This window comes from Cyprinus carpio, chromosome A14, assembly GCF_018340385.1.
Source record: "Cyprinus carpio isolate SPL01 chromosome A14, ASM1834038v1, whole genome shotgun sequence".
NCBI lineage: Eukaryota > Metazoa > Chordata > Actinopteri > Cypriniformes > Cyprinidae > Cyprinus > Cyprinus carpio.
The window spans coordinates 20,694,529-20,707,040 of NC_056585.1; the positions used below are offsets into that span (position 1 = coordinate 20,694,529).

The window sequence follows — 12,512 nt, forward strand, 5'->3', positions numbered from 1 at the left end:
ATTCATAATTTAGGATGCTGGCCAAACATCATGTGATTGGCTAACCATCTTCCTTTTGTGCAAAGGTGGTGGAATCAAAACAAGTTGGAACGTGATCTCCATCTAGTGGAGCTGTTTGGAAACAACGTTCAACTTAAAGCAAAAACTCAAGCAAAAACTTTCTTCTCTGAAACACAAAAGGAGAGTTTGGCAGAATTAGCTCACCAAGTCACCATTCACTTTGTATGTATAAGGAAAAAAAACCTCTAATGACAGTGAGTGAATGGTGAATGAGGCTCCTTTAAAGAAAAAAAATAAGTACCACCCCACAACTCCCTAATTGGTTAGTAGGGCGGGACAGTGAGGCCTATTAATGACACCTGGTTTACAACAAACCACTTGCCACAATAACAAATGTAGTGCTTATACCCCGAGTAAGGGTAACAAGAGCACACTGATGGCTTTACTAGCTGTAATTGTGCTTTTTGTTGCAATATGCTGTAGCAAATTATCAGTTGAAGGTAGATTAAATATTAAAAATTAAAAACAAAGTTAAATGTTTTGAATGATCTATTGTTAACTCACATAATGATACTGTTACACCTCTGGGTGTGTGGGCTTTGCAATTGCTGTGCTTGGAAAGTCAACAGTCACTCTACTGCAGACAGTTATTATGTTTGTTTTTGTTTTTTGTAAGCAGATGCAACAAGTGTGTGATCAACATTCAGTTTTGTTTTATACCTAGAGCCCTTGTCCTCTAATGAAGCCAATAGTACAGACACCACTTATGGCTTTGTAGCCTGTGTGATTTCAGTGCTGTTGTATGGAAGTTGCTTCGTTCCTGTTAAAACAATTGATACCGGCGATGGTGAGTTTAACCTTTATCCTCCAAACCAACAATTGAACAACTGTGTCTTAAAATCTGTTGTCTTTTCAGGAATGTTTTTTCAGTGGATTTGCTGTTCAGCTATATGGTTTGTCGGACTGGTTGCGGACACATTGTTTCACCCCTCCAGAGCCCATCCTGCTGCTATGCTCGGAGGAGCACTTTGGGCCACTGGTAAAGCATATGTGTGAGTGAATAAACATGTGTTTAATATATAAAGATGTTGTTTATAACAGATCTACCTCTCAGGAAATATAACAGCTGTCCCAGTTGTGAAGTTTATTGGCCTCGGACTTGGAATTTTGCTTTGGGGATCCAGTGGATTGCTAATTGGATGGGCAAGCTCAAGGTAACCCAGACTGATTTTTGACAGATAGGGCTTAAACTAGGGATTTTCTGATGTAAAACTTTGGAACATGGATTTTCATGTTGGCCCAGGCTAGTTGCTGACATGAGCATCTGGAAAATATTGAGAACGTTTGCTTGATGCAGCTTAAGTCATTGCTAAATATGTAATGTAAAGCAGTTTGTCAGATAACAGATCATTTTGACTGGAGTTTAGTTATTAATATTATTTGTGCTTTTTAACTTTGGCTCATCTGTGATATCAAGCAACAAGTTCTGTGATCTGAATGTTTATTTGAGAGTTCTTTTTCTTAGACGTATTGTGCTGCATTGGTTTAATGCACTTCATTCAAATCATTCTTTAACACTTTAGATTGACATTCTATTTGTCAACACTAGTTACTGTAACTACTTTTGTAACATGGACTAACAACATTAAGTACTTCTAAAGCATTTATTAATCTTATTCTTACTAATACATGATTAAAATCAAAAGTTGTTTATATTTATTATTATTGGACCTGAGCTCACATAAACTAACAATGAACAGTTGCATTTTTATTAGCTAACATTAACAAAGCTTAATAATGTAACTGCTGTATTGCTCATTGTTGGTTATTATAATGGGACCTTATTGTTAAGTGTTATCCATGTTTTTAATTCAAGGCCGAGGTGAATTAACCTCTTAATTCATTCCTTTCAAGTTTGGCTGGTTTGGTCTGCATTCAGAGGAAGTATCCAAGCCGATACTCAATTATTGTGGAGCAGGCCTTTGTCTGCTAAGGTAATGAGAGAGCAGACAATCTGATATGCTTAAGCATTAGTTGTGTGCATAGTATTTGGAGGTAGACCATTTGAAATTTTACAAAGTAATGTTGTTCATTCAATTAAGAAGGTGCTTTTGAGTCCTCAAAAGGAGGTCTGAAGCACACACCAGTGGAAAGAAAATGCTGTAGGCACATGCTTTAGACAGTATTTCCATCCTGAAAATATTTCTAGTTCACTTAGGAGTTACACCTCAAAGAGATCTTTTTGAGATCAAAGAGCTACTGTCTTACTCGGCTAAAAGTTTCTCTGAAATTGAAAATGCAATATACTGCATAAGTCGGGATAAATCTCCTCCTAAGACCTGAAGTCACATTGTATTGGATCCACAGTTCCATTTGATTTTATGGGATATGGGAATAAAAGCATCCTTAGCTTTAATTTATTGTGAAAGTGAACCCTTTGGATCAGTATCTATGGAACACAATCATGTCTTTGTTTCAGTGCCATCATATTCTTCTTTGTGAAAAGTGATGTTCAGAAACGTACATCTACTGAATCCATGCCTTTGTTGATTGATGATAGGGTAAGTTTGTTAGGGCTTTTCCACATTAAGAGCTTTTTGGACGTTATGCAGAATACTGTTTTGTGTATTTTGACTTGGATACACAAGTCTTTGCTGAGATTTTGTGTGTACTTGCATTCACACGTCTGTCTTTAGAGGTTGAATCCAGACAGCACAAGCCCCAGTGAATCATGGGTGGACACAATTTCACCAAAGAGCAAAAGAGTGCTGTAAGTATTTGAAGGCCCTCCAAGTTCCATTCTTTTTGCAGTTTTTCTACTTCTGGTTCATCAACACTGTACTGGAAAATCTGAATTTGATGGCTTCTGTGCTGATATATGTATTCTTGCACTTGTTTGTGATATTTTTTCCCCCCAATGAATGTTTAAGTTATTTTTATATTACATTTGTGAATGTACATCTATGGTCTTCAGCTTTAGATTCTATTATTGTGAAATCTCTGGACAATAAAGATCAAATCTATGGAATATTTATTTTCCATGATATCCTCTTGTTACAGTGGCTGCATCTTGGCCATATTTTCAGGTGTCTTTTATGGTTCTTCTTTTGTGCCCATTTTCTATATTAAAGTCCATGGCTTGACCAATTCTAGCATGTTCACTGGATCCAGTCAGAATGGTATGTGTGTAAGCATAATTAAAAAGTTTCAATATCAATCACATGCAGTTGTTATACAGCTTAATGGGATATGTTAAAAAGCATTTAATGGACTATTCTAATATGTTTTGCCATCCATTACAGAAACTGACTACTGCTTTGCCCACTACAGTGGAATTTTCCTCATGAGCACAGTGTATTTTATTGCTTACTGTGCAGTCATGAAGAACAGGCCTCGGATTTATCCCAAAGCCATCTTACCTGGTAATTAATTTTGCTTTCCATTGCATCATAATCTTTATCTTAACTTAAATTAAAGTACCATGTTGCTTTGTAATTCTACCACAGTTGTTACTAAATTGAGTTACATGTATAAAGTGTACATTTAACCACTGGCCACTATAAATGTGCGATACAAAACATTCCCCCAGACATTCTATTACCTTTCTGCTAAATATTGTGTTCCTCATGTAAGATCTTCTGTGCAGGTTTTTTGAGTGGCCTGATGTGGGGATTAGCCACATATGCCTGGTTTATGGCAAATTACTACCTTAGTGCAGTGATCACATTCCCTATAATTAATGCTGTAAGTATCATGCAAAAAAAAAAAAAAAAAAATCTTTCATGTTCTTTTTCACCTTGCAGTGTGTAATGATAGTGTGTTCTATTTTGCTTTCAGGGTTTTGGCTTAGTAGCTGCTCTGTGGGGAAGTGTGGTATTTAAAGAGGTCAAAGTAGGTAACATAAAGCTATTTGTATTCATTCAGTGTTTCGGAGGGCATTTTGACATGACCTAGCTTGACACTTTTTCCAATTGAATAGGAGTATTTATGTGTTGAGAGAACAGTTTGTATAATGTAGAACTATTGCTATTATTTTGCTACTGATTCGTTGCCTGTAATAATAATAAAAAAAAAAAAAGAAATAAAGCACAATCAACTTCTGTTTAGGCTGTCCTAACAAACCTTTATTTTTTTTTTTCCTCAGGGACTTGGGAATTTGCTGCTGTTTGCTTTGGCATCTTGTGTTTTCCTGGCAGCCTCCCTGTTAACAGCATATTCAAAGAGCTGATTCTGTACGTTATGTTACCACAAGGTGGCAATGGTAGATCAAGCTTTAAAACAATGTTCCTGCCAAACTTTTGTGTATTTGTTGTATTTATTTAACTGAGTCTGAGGCTTTTCATGAAGGTCCCTGTATTTTCTGAACAGTGATTTGACATGATAGACTGGACAAGCATTTATAAGTGTATATAGTCAAGAGCACAGTCTAAACCTCTACAGTTCTAAATAATACAATCCTGATGTACTTAAAGGGATAGTTCACCCAAAAATGAAAATTCTGTCATTATTTACTTCACCCTCATGTCGTTTCAAAAAATAAGATATTTTTGATGGAATCTGAAAGCTGTCTGACCCTACATAGACAGCAACGCATCTGAAATGTTCCAGAAACGTAGCAAGAAAAAGTCCAGAAACGTAGCAAGGAGATCTGTAAAATAATCCATGTGACATCAGTGGTTCATCTACAACTATACGAAGCTACAAGAATACTTTTTGTGCACAAAAGAAAAAAAAAGTGACTTTATTCAAGAACAGTCATGTCGGAACTGTTTCTTATGTTGTTATTTGATTTGAACGGAAACAGCTTATCGGCGTGCCACAGCTGACACAGAATAGCATACGTCCAGCGGATATTCACCAAAATGGCACCAAGGTGATGGGGAGGAGACAAATTGTTAAATAAATTCGTTTTTTTTTTTTTTTTTTTTTTTTTGCAAACAAAAAAAGTCTTCCTGGCAGACCTGTGTTCCTGTTTTTGTAATTTATCAGCAACTGTTGTAAAAATAAATAATAAAATAATCCAGCCTGAGACAGTTAGCTGAATTAAAAGGGTCTCCCAGCTGGGCCAAGCTAGTGGTCAGATGGTTTAGGTCAGACATATGCTCCCTGTGAGACCAGCTGAAAAGTGTCAAAAACCCTTCTGAAACTTGTTTTCCAGCAAGAGTGGAACTTGAGAAGCTCTCACCCCACTAAGAAAATAAACATAAAACATATAGATACAACATAAACCAGTCTTATCTGGTTTGAGGGCCAGCTAAGAAACAAACAAAAATCCATATTACATGGAAAATGTGACTATTACAGCGTTTTAGTCTCTCGCGCTTGCACTGTAGATGGTGTAAGTACAAGCGACATTCTTTTCCATTTGGGACTGTTGTCTCAGCTGATCCGGCATCGGGACAATTGTCTCATTCATGCTGGAGCTGTGACGCTGCGCGGATCATCTGGAGCTCCTGTGTGCCATCAACACGAAAACAAAACGAACACCATTCCAACGTGGATAACAGAAAATCGACTTAATCATGCGCAGACACTCGTACAAATGGATACGCATTCGACGCGTCCTGGAAATGTCGGGGACACTTTGATTTATTTGTCCGTGTCGTTTTTGAAAGTCTGCAACTGTTGGAAATATTCTGCTGTTAGGAAGTATTTGATTGTTGCTTTTGTGTGTTTTGTTTATTTGTTTTTCACCGTTCATGTTAGTCGCGCGTCTACTCGCCAGGACAAACGTCCTGGTGTGTGGACTGGAAATAGTGTTTATTCTCAGAGTAAAACTGACCAAGATCACGCTGATGGGGAGGTGAATGAATCTGTGAGCCCGACTAGGTCTAATGTGGTGTATATAACGCTCAAATCTAAGCGACACAAACCGGCCATCATCAGGGGCACAGTGCGACCCAAACTCCGGAGAAAGAAAGTTAAAGTGAGACAGCAGGGTGGCACGCAGGACAAAGTGAAGGACGCGGGACACAAAAACACCGTTAACCCACGACTGGGATATTCTGAGATTGATGGCAGTGACATTGGCTATTCATCCATAAGGATATACAGTGAAAGAGCTCCGCCATGGTTCAGCAATGACGATATCACTACCATGCGCTTTCTAGCCGACAGTAAAATTACGCAAATTGATAAAGTGGCACCTCGGGGCTTTTCTTCTTTAATTTTGTTTAAAAGTGCGATAAATGGCACGGACGATGTTGATGAGTGTCGTAAAAGTTGCGGTATTGTCAAGCGACCCTTGGACATGAGTGAGGTGTTCGCCTTTCATCTGGACAGGATTTTGGGACTGAACAGAACTTTGCCAGCTGTCAGCAGACGATTCCACTCTCTTGGAGGTAGTGTACACTGTTTAAAAAAAAAAAAAAAAAAACAGGAGTTGTAAATAAAACAAAAGAGAAGACTATTTCAGCATTTCTACTTCAAGAAACTTAAAGTTTAATTCTGTGTTACTTGCCAGTCCTTTGCAGTTATTTGTGAAATTTGCTAAAAAATGTTTTAAGTGAAAATTGTTTCTACCCCATTTTTAGGATTAGGTTAATAAAGAATATTGTATTTGGATGCATACATCACAGTTAAAAATGTTTAATTGCATTAGATAACAAAATATCAATATATTAAAATATTAATAAATACCATTTGGCATTAAAATCATGTTTTGATTTAAAGTAATTTCAAAATAACCAAGAAAAGCGAAGTCAGTTCTGAGAACAGTCTGAGAAAGGGATAATTTACTTGTCATCTAATTTAATAGATATGTATTACTATAAATATTTTCTGTAATGGGGAGCCATTTCAGTGTCATCAAAAGCTGTCATGAGCTATTGACAAAGCAAGTATGACTGATGCTGATTTAGTGAATGTATTTATATTCATCTTGTTTCAGATGGTCAGCCTTGTCCAGTGGTTTTGTGGGATCCTTCTTTAAGCCCAGTAGTAGACCAACCCTCTGAGAAGTTGAACTGGGGCTCATACCAAACCTCTCTCAAACACAAGTGCTGGCATGGGGGCGTCATACCTAAACCAGAGTGGAGCTGCACCAGCATCCACCACCACGAATGGAGCAAGCTTGTAGTCTTTGATTTCCTCCTTCAGGTACTCCACTATCATCTTTCTGCGTTGCTGTACTGTGTAAACTGTAACTTTGTTGATAGGTAACATTTGTTCAGAAAAAAAAAAAAAAAAAAAAAAAGCATTTTGTTATTTTAATTTAAATCCTTGAAGCAAAAAAGTTGTGTTTCTTCTCAGATTTATGAACATCTTGATAAAAACTGCTGTGGATTCAAGCCTCGCCCAGAGGACACCTGTGTTGAGCTTGGTCACCATGAAGAATGTAGAGACAAGGACGGCATAGAGCTGACACACATAATCCACCGTAAACATGACCCACATCACCTGGTTTTCTTCAACAACAAGGGCTACTTTGACCGAGATGAGGGGAATCTGAACTTCAGGCTACTAGAGGGAATCAAAGAGTGAGTAAAATTAGCAGACCTATTTCACATGTTCAAATATGACCACTTGATCTTTCATTTGTATCTCATAATAATATTGTAAGTGTCAAAAATGACAGAGATTTCGCAGAGATACTATGCAAATGTTATGCAAACTCAAAGAAATAAATCCTTACAGTTTGTTTGATTAAATTACAAGTCACCACAGTTTATCGGGTTTACGTAGACATTATGGTTTAAATAAATTATAATTTTGGGCATTCTCTTTTCTCGCCTTTACCAGACAATCTGAGGTGGTTTGTAATTGCTGCAGCTAAGACTGCAACTAAGAATTCATTTCTGTGATGCCAGAAGGTTGGCCTTTCAGTAAGCCAACACCTCTACAACAGCACTGAAAACGTAAGCAAATACATACGCCAACAATCTGACACGTGCTGTCTGAGCTAAAGGATTCTGCTGGCAATGCTGCTAATGTGATTCTATCTGAGAATGCAAGCTCAATTGTGCAATAACATAAATAATAATAATAAAAAAAGTGGTTATTTCCTCCAAACTTAGATTGTTTTAATCATTTTTGAGTGCATTACTATATTCCTTCAATACTTTTTCCCTTTCAGGCTACCAGATCAGTCTGTGTCAGTGTTGAGATCTCAGCGTCTCAGGGAAAAGCTCCTGCAATCGCTGTTTCTCGACCAGCAGTACTGGGACAGTCAGGGTGGCCGTCAAGGCATTGAAAAACTCATTGATGTGATTGAGAGAAGAGCCAAAGTCTTGCTCACATACATTAATGCCCATGGGATTAAAGTAGTACCTATGAACTCTTGACAAATGGAGCTTAAGCTTTCGATGTGTAAGACGAACCACCATCCTTTTGGTTTCCAATGAATGTTGATGTTTTCGACAGATTAGTATTCCAATGAAGACCTGCTGAAATCTATGCACTACATGCACTACAGAAATTAAAAAGCACTTTGTGGTGTTGTAAGCGCTGCTCCCATTTAAGACAAGATGAAATTATAGTTCCTTAAATGCTCTACCTAGAGACCAGGGCTATTTTTTGGCACCACTGACATTCCACAAGTTAAAGGCACTGTAAGTGATATGATCTGTTTAGTTAACTTCCACCAGCCTTAGCTTCTGAATTTGTCTGCCTCTTATGTCCAAAATCCCACCCACTAATGACATATCAGCAAACCTGATGTACATAAGCAATCCAAATGCTCAAACTGAGTCCTTTGGTTAGTTACAGTTACAGTCTGTTTTAAAGGGGTGATATGATGTTGCTAAAAAGAAAATTATTTTGTCTATTTGGTGTAATGCAATGTGTTTATGGAGTTTAAGGTTCAAAAAACACATTATTTTCCATATAATGTACATTATAGTTTCTCCTCTATGCCCCGCCTTCTGAAACGCGTAGATTTTTACAAAGCTCATCGGTCTGAAAAGTTAGGTGTGCTCTGATTGGCCAGCTATTCAGTGCGCTGTGATTGGCCGAATGCCTTAAGCGTGTGAGATATGTTACGCCCCTTAACATACTATGCCCTCTCCCAGGCCAGCAGCACGAGACTCAGTCCAGCTGCTCTGCTCGTGCACATCCCATCATCGGTTCTCTTTTAGCAGTTCAGTCAATGTTTGGGATATTGGTTTATTTTGCATCAGAGGGAGTGTAAGGCACATTTATAAACCGAATAACTTAAGTTATTTGTGGATTAGTGCGTACTGGAGACGCAAACCATTTCAAACGATTCAGTTGGATTTGGTGAACTGGTTCGACCGGTTCACTAAGAAGATCTGGTTAAATAGAAAAAATTTTTTCACGATCCGGACATCACTAGACAAGACAAAACAAATAAAACCCATTACAAATGAGGCATTTTTTGCATCCAGTGGGGACATAATTAACGTTACTGATTATAATGACTTATACTGTCTTTTTACGTGTTGCGTATCGCGCTGCTTAAACATAAAACCATGTCTGCATTTGTGATCTGAGAAACAACAAGCCTACTTTACTGCTCAAAACTCGCGTTTGAATCATCATTGGCAAATTATTTAAATATAAAAAACGTACCTACAGGCTGTGAGTCAGAAGCGCCAGACTGTCCTTGCAAAGTTTGAACTGCCCAACTTTATAGAAACAGACGTTGTGCCACAGATGCATTGCAGGCTACTGGTTCAGGAAACAGTCCCCGTTCTCCATAAAATTCGCAGCACACATCTGAATATTTGGGTTGAAATGTTCTGGAAAAGTGTTAAAATACAACTTAACCACTGATTTCTAATCATGTCCTCTTTTGGAAGGCCAAAGAAAGTTTCAGTTTAACGAAACACAGCGACTCCACAACATGGCAGTGGCGGCAACAGAGAGAATAAAAGTAACACCTTCTTTCTTTGCGAGAACATTTGGGTGGCTCTATGCAAATCTTCCCACATAGTGACGTAGAGATGTGGGGGCGTGTTAGAACGAGCCATATTAGCATTTGAGACTTTAGTCTTTGCAACTTCTCAGATCTTCTTTATGCACCAAGAGCTTGTAACACTACAAAGAGAAAGGAAAAATTTAAATCGCATCATATGACCCCTTTAATGTTTACAGAGCTATGGCGGTGTGCGATTTCTCAGGAGACCTATTTTAATTACACTATACATCTAAGAGTGTGTGCTATTCCATAAACAGCACCAAAGCACTTTCAATTCCAATTTTATAATCAATGCATGTTCCTCTCAATAAGTAGTTTCAGTCAGTTATTCATTTCAACTAGCAGTACAGATTTATAACAACATTTCTGCTATAATCTGCACATACATATGTTTTGTCTGCTGTGATGAAGGTGTTCATGATGATGGCTCCAGCATCATTATTGTTAAATCTGGAAATGTTGCCGTTAAGATGATATGAATCTTTCATATGAATGGCAGTATTCATTGTGCTCTCAGAAGTGTTTATTTTTGTACCATATTGTTTGCATTTGTAAAAAGTATACATATATAATTAAAGTGTTACAGATCAGTTCATTGCATAATCGTTTGTATATTACATATTACATTTTAGCAACAGTTTGTCAACTTTGAGAAAACGTGATAATCTTTGAAATGGTTTGAAATGTGCTTATGTATTCACTGTAGCCCCTGAACAGCTATCGTGTTCATGCTAGGAATACTTCAGTTTGAGTGCAGCTGAGTTCAGCTGTCTTCTTTCTTTGCCGTTCCCCTCCTCATTTGCGTTTTGGTTTGCCAGCCAACCAGCCAGTCAGTTCTCAGAGCCTAAAGTGACCCCTTTTGAAAGTGTACAGACATACTTACCCACAGAAATAAGCTTACACAAAGGTTCTTTTATGAGTGTGAAAATACTTAATGTTTGGCAGCACTACCCAGAATGCATTTTAGATGTATCTGCTCTGCACAGTGGACTTGCTGTGTCTTGCCACACTCTTTGCCAGACAAAACCAAGTCATTTGGAATGTCAAATCACCTCTGCTCATCTGGATGATATGCAAACACTCAACTGCTAATGTTCGCCATCCCTACTAAAGCAATGTCATTTTCCATCCTGCAGATGTTTTCTCAATAGAATGTTCGAAAGAAATAGTAGTACAGATTTTTTTACACTGTAAATCCACAGGGAAGTGCTGTTTGCATCATATCAAATGCAGCATACCATAATAGGAATGGAAAGAAGCATATTTTGAGAGCTGAATTTACATATGACCTAGTTTTATTTCAATGTTTGAAGCCAAATGAAATTCCAGTTGACACAATGATTCCAATCTTAATAACTTCCTATTTCTTCAGTCGAGTTTAAAAACAGTGTAAAACATGCCAACTTGCTTGTAACCCTGTGTACAGTATGTCTAGAGAGACCACTTGCACTTTTTCTTTCCCTCTGTTGTGCTTTATTACCCTCATTTTATATCCTAACAAGGAAGCTTTTATACCAGTTGCTCTGATCACTTCTTTTGAGAGAACATTACCGTTTTTCCCTCTTTCAAACAAGCCATTATTCTTAGTTTCTCCCTCTTTATCATTCTAACATAGCTTGTGACCTTAACCAGACATATAAAGGCCAGTTGAACATTAATTAAGAAGAACTTTCCATGTTATTTCTTTCTTCTTGTAACTAAAATAGCCAGAACACCTTTTTTTATTCCTCGAATTACATTGCTTGTAAGTCGTATCAACTCACAGCTGTTTTCATACTGACATCTCACAATTTTGTGTCCTAAAATCTTCCTCTCATTTGCCTGCACCAGCTGACCTGCTTCTTTTCTCGAGCAAGTATGGAAAGGAATTTTACACTGCTGTTCACTATCTTATTTGTCTTCTTTCTTTTTTATTGTTTCTATGACAACATCACCCCAGCAACATTCCACCTAGTTGGCGACAGATGTACAGTATGAGTTTGACTGGTAGAAAGCATCAGACAGAACAAAAACAGCAATGAGAGCTCATACCTCTGCACAAAAACAGAAGGCTCTAGACATAACACGGGCACATTAGCCCCCCTCAGTTTCCCATCTGGAATATGAGTCTTTGATCAACATTAACTTGCACTGTGTGTAACCAAAAATGAATAAACAGATGGTCGAAAAAAGGAGATTAAATCAAATATCAGGGCATGTTATAACCTGAAAATGCACATTGTGATGAGATAAAAGAGGTTTTCAGTTGGCCACTGTTGATGTTTGCGGAGATGCATTTTAGTTATGGGTTTTTAGCTTGGAAGATGCAATCTGCGTGTAAAAACAGCACAACATGCCTGAGGCAGATAGCCAGGTTTCCTTCAGTTGCTCCATTCAGTTTGTCAAAAATAATCTCTCTTTGCGGACTGTGTGCAGCTGTCAGATATAACAGTAGGATACAAGCCATTTAACTCTTCCCTGACCACAAAAACTCTTAGGAAAGTTAATTTGGGTGGAAGTAAAGACAGTGATTTGATCGAATAGTTCACCCAAAAATTTAAATATCATCATAATTTGTTCAACTTGTAGGTCCAACCTCCTTTTTTTTATAGAACACAAAAGGAGAATTTCTGAAGGAGCTTAACACAGCTCTTCT

The 12,512-nt window shown here is 37.7% G+C and overlaps 2 protein-coding genes across 4 annotated transcripts; both read left to right on the forward strand.

Annotated features, from left to right (window-relative positions):
• The first annotated feature begins 343 nt into the window (after nucleotides 1-343).
• On the forward strand, nucleotides 344-4,463 carry LOC109101920 (transmembrane protein 144-like). Of its 2 annotated transcripts, none has more exons than XM_042770192.1 (12): nucleotides 344-500; nucleotides 725-847; nucleotides 917-1,039; nucleotides 1,115-1,214; nucleotides 1,914-1,994; nucleotides 2,480-2,561; nucleotides 2,697-2,770; nucleotides 3,061-3,179; nucleotides 3,303-3,422; nucleotides 3,647-3,744; nucleotides 3,838-3,895; nucleotides 4,145-4,463. In XM_042770192.1, the coding sequence occupies exons 1-12, from the start codon at nucleotides 353-355 to the stop codon at nucleotides 4,321-4,323; spliced, it is 1,305 nt and encodes a 434-aa protein (XP_042626126.1). In that variant the 5' UTR covers nucleotides 344-352; the 3' UTR covers nucleotides 4,324-4,463. The 2 variants fall into 2 exon arrangements, with proteins under 2 accessions (XP_042626126.1, XP_042626127.1); XM_042770193.1 differs by having other exon boundaries at nucleotides 3,838-3,891; nucleotides 4,145-4,337.
• A 554-nt stretch (nucleotides 4,464-5,017) lies between these two features.
• LOC109101580 (Golgi-associated kinase 1B-like) lies at nucleotides 5,018-8,791 on the forward strand. 2 transcript variants are annotated; one of them, XR_002019761.2, is made up of 5 exons: nucleotides 5,018-6,341; nucleotides 6,890-7,098; nucleotides 7,252-7,478; nucleotides 7,741-7,856; nucleotides 8,075-8,216. XR_002019761.2 is itself a non-coding variant. In XM_019114951.2 (4 exons), exons 1-4 carry the CDS (start codon nucleotides 5,543-5,545, stop codon nucleotides 8,280-8,282), a joined length of 1,443 nt encoding a protein of 480 aa, XP_018970496.1. In that variant the 5' UTR covers nucleotides 5,020-5,542; the 3' UTR covers nucleotides 8,283-8,791. The 2 variants fall into 2 exon arrangements, 1 of the variants encoding a protein (XP_018970496.1); XM_019114951.2 differs by lacking the exon at nucleotides 7,741-7,856 and having other exon boundaries at nucleotides 5,020-6,341; nucleotides 8,075-8,791.
• Nucleotides 8,792-12,512: the final 3,721 nt, after the last annotated feature.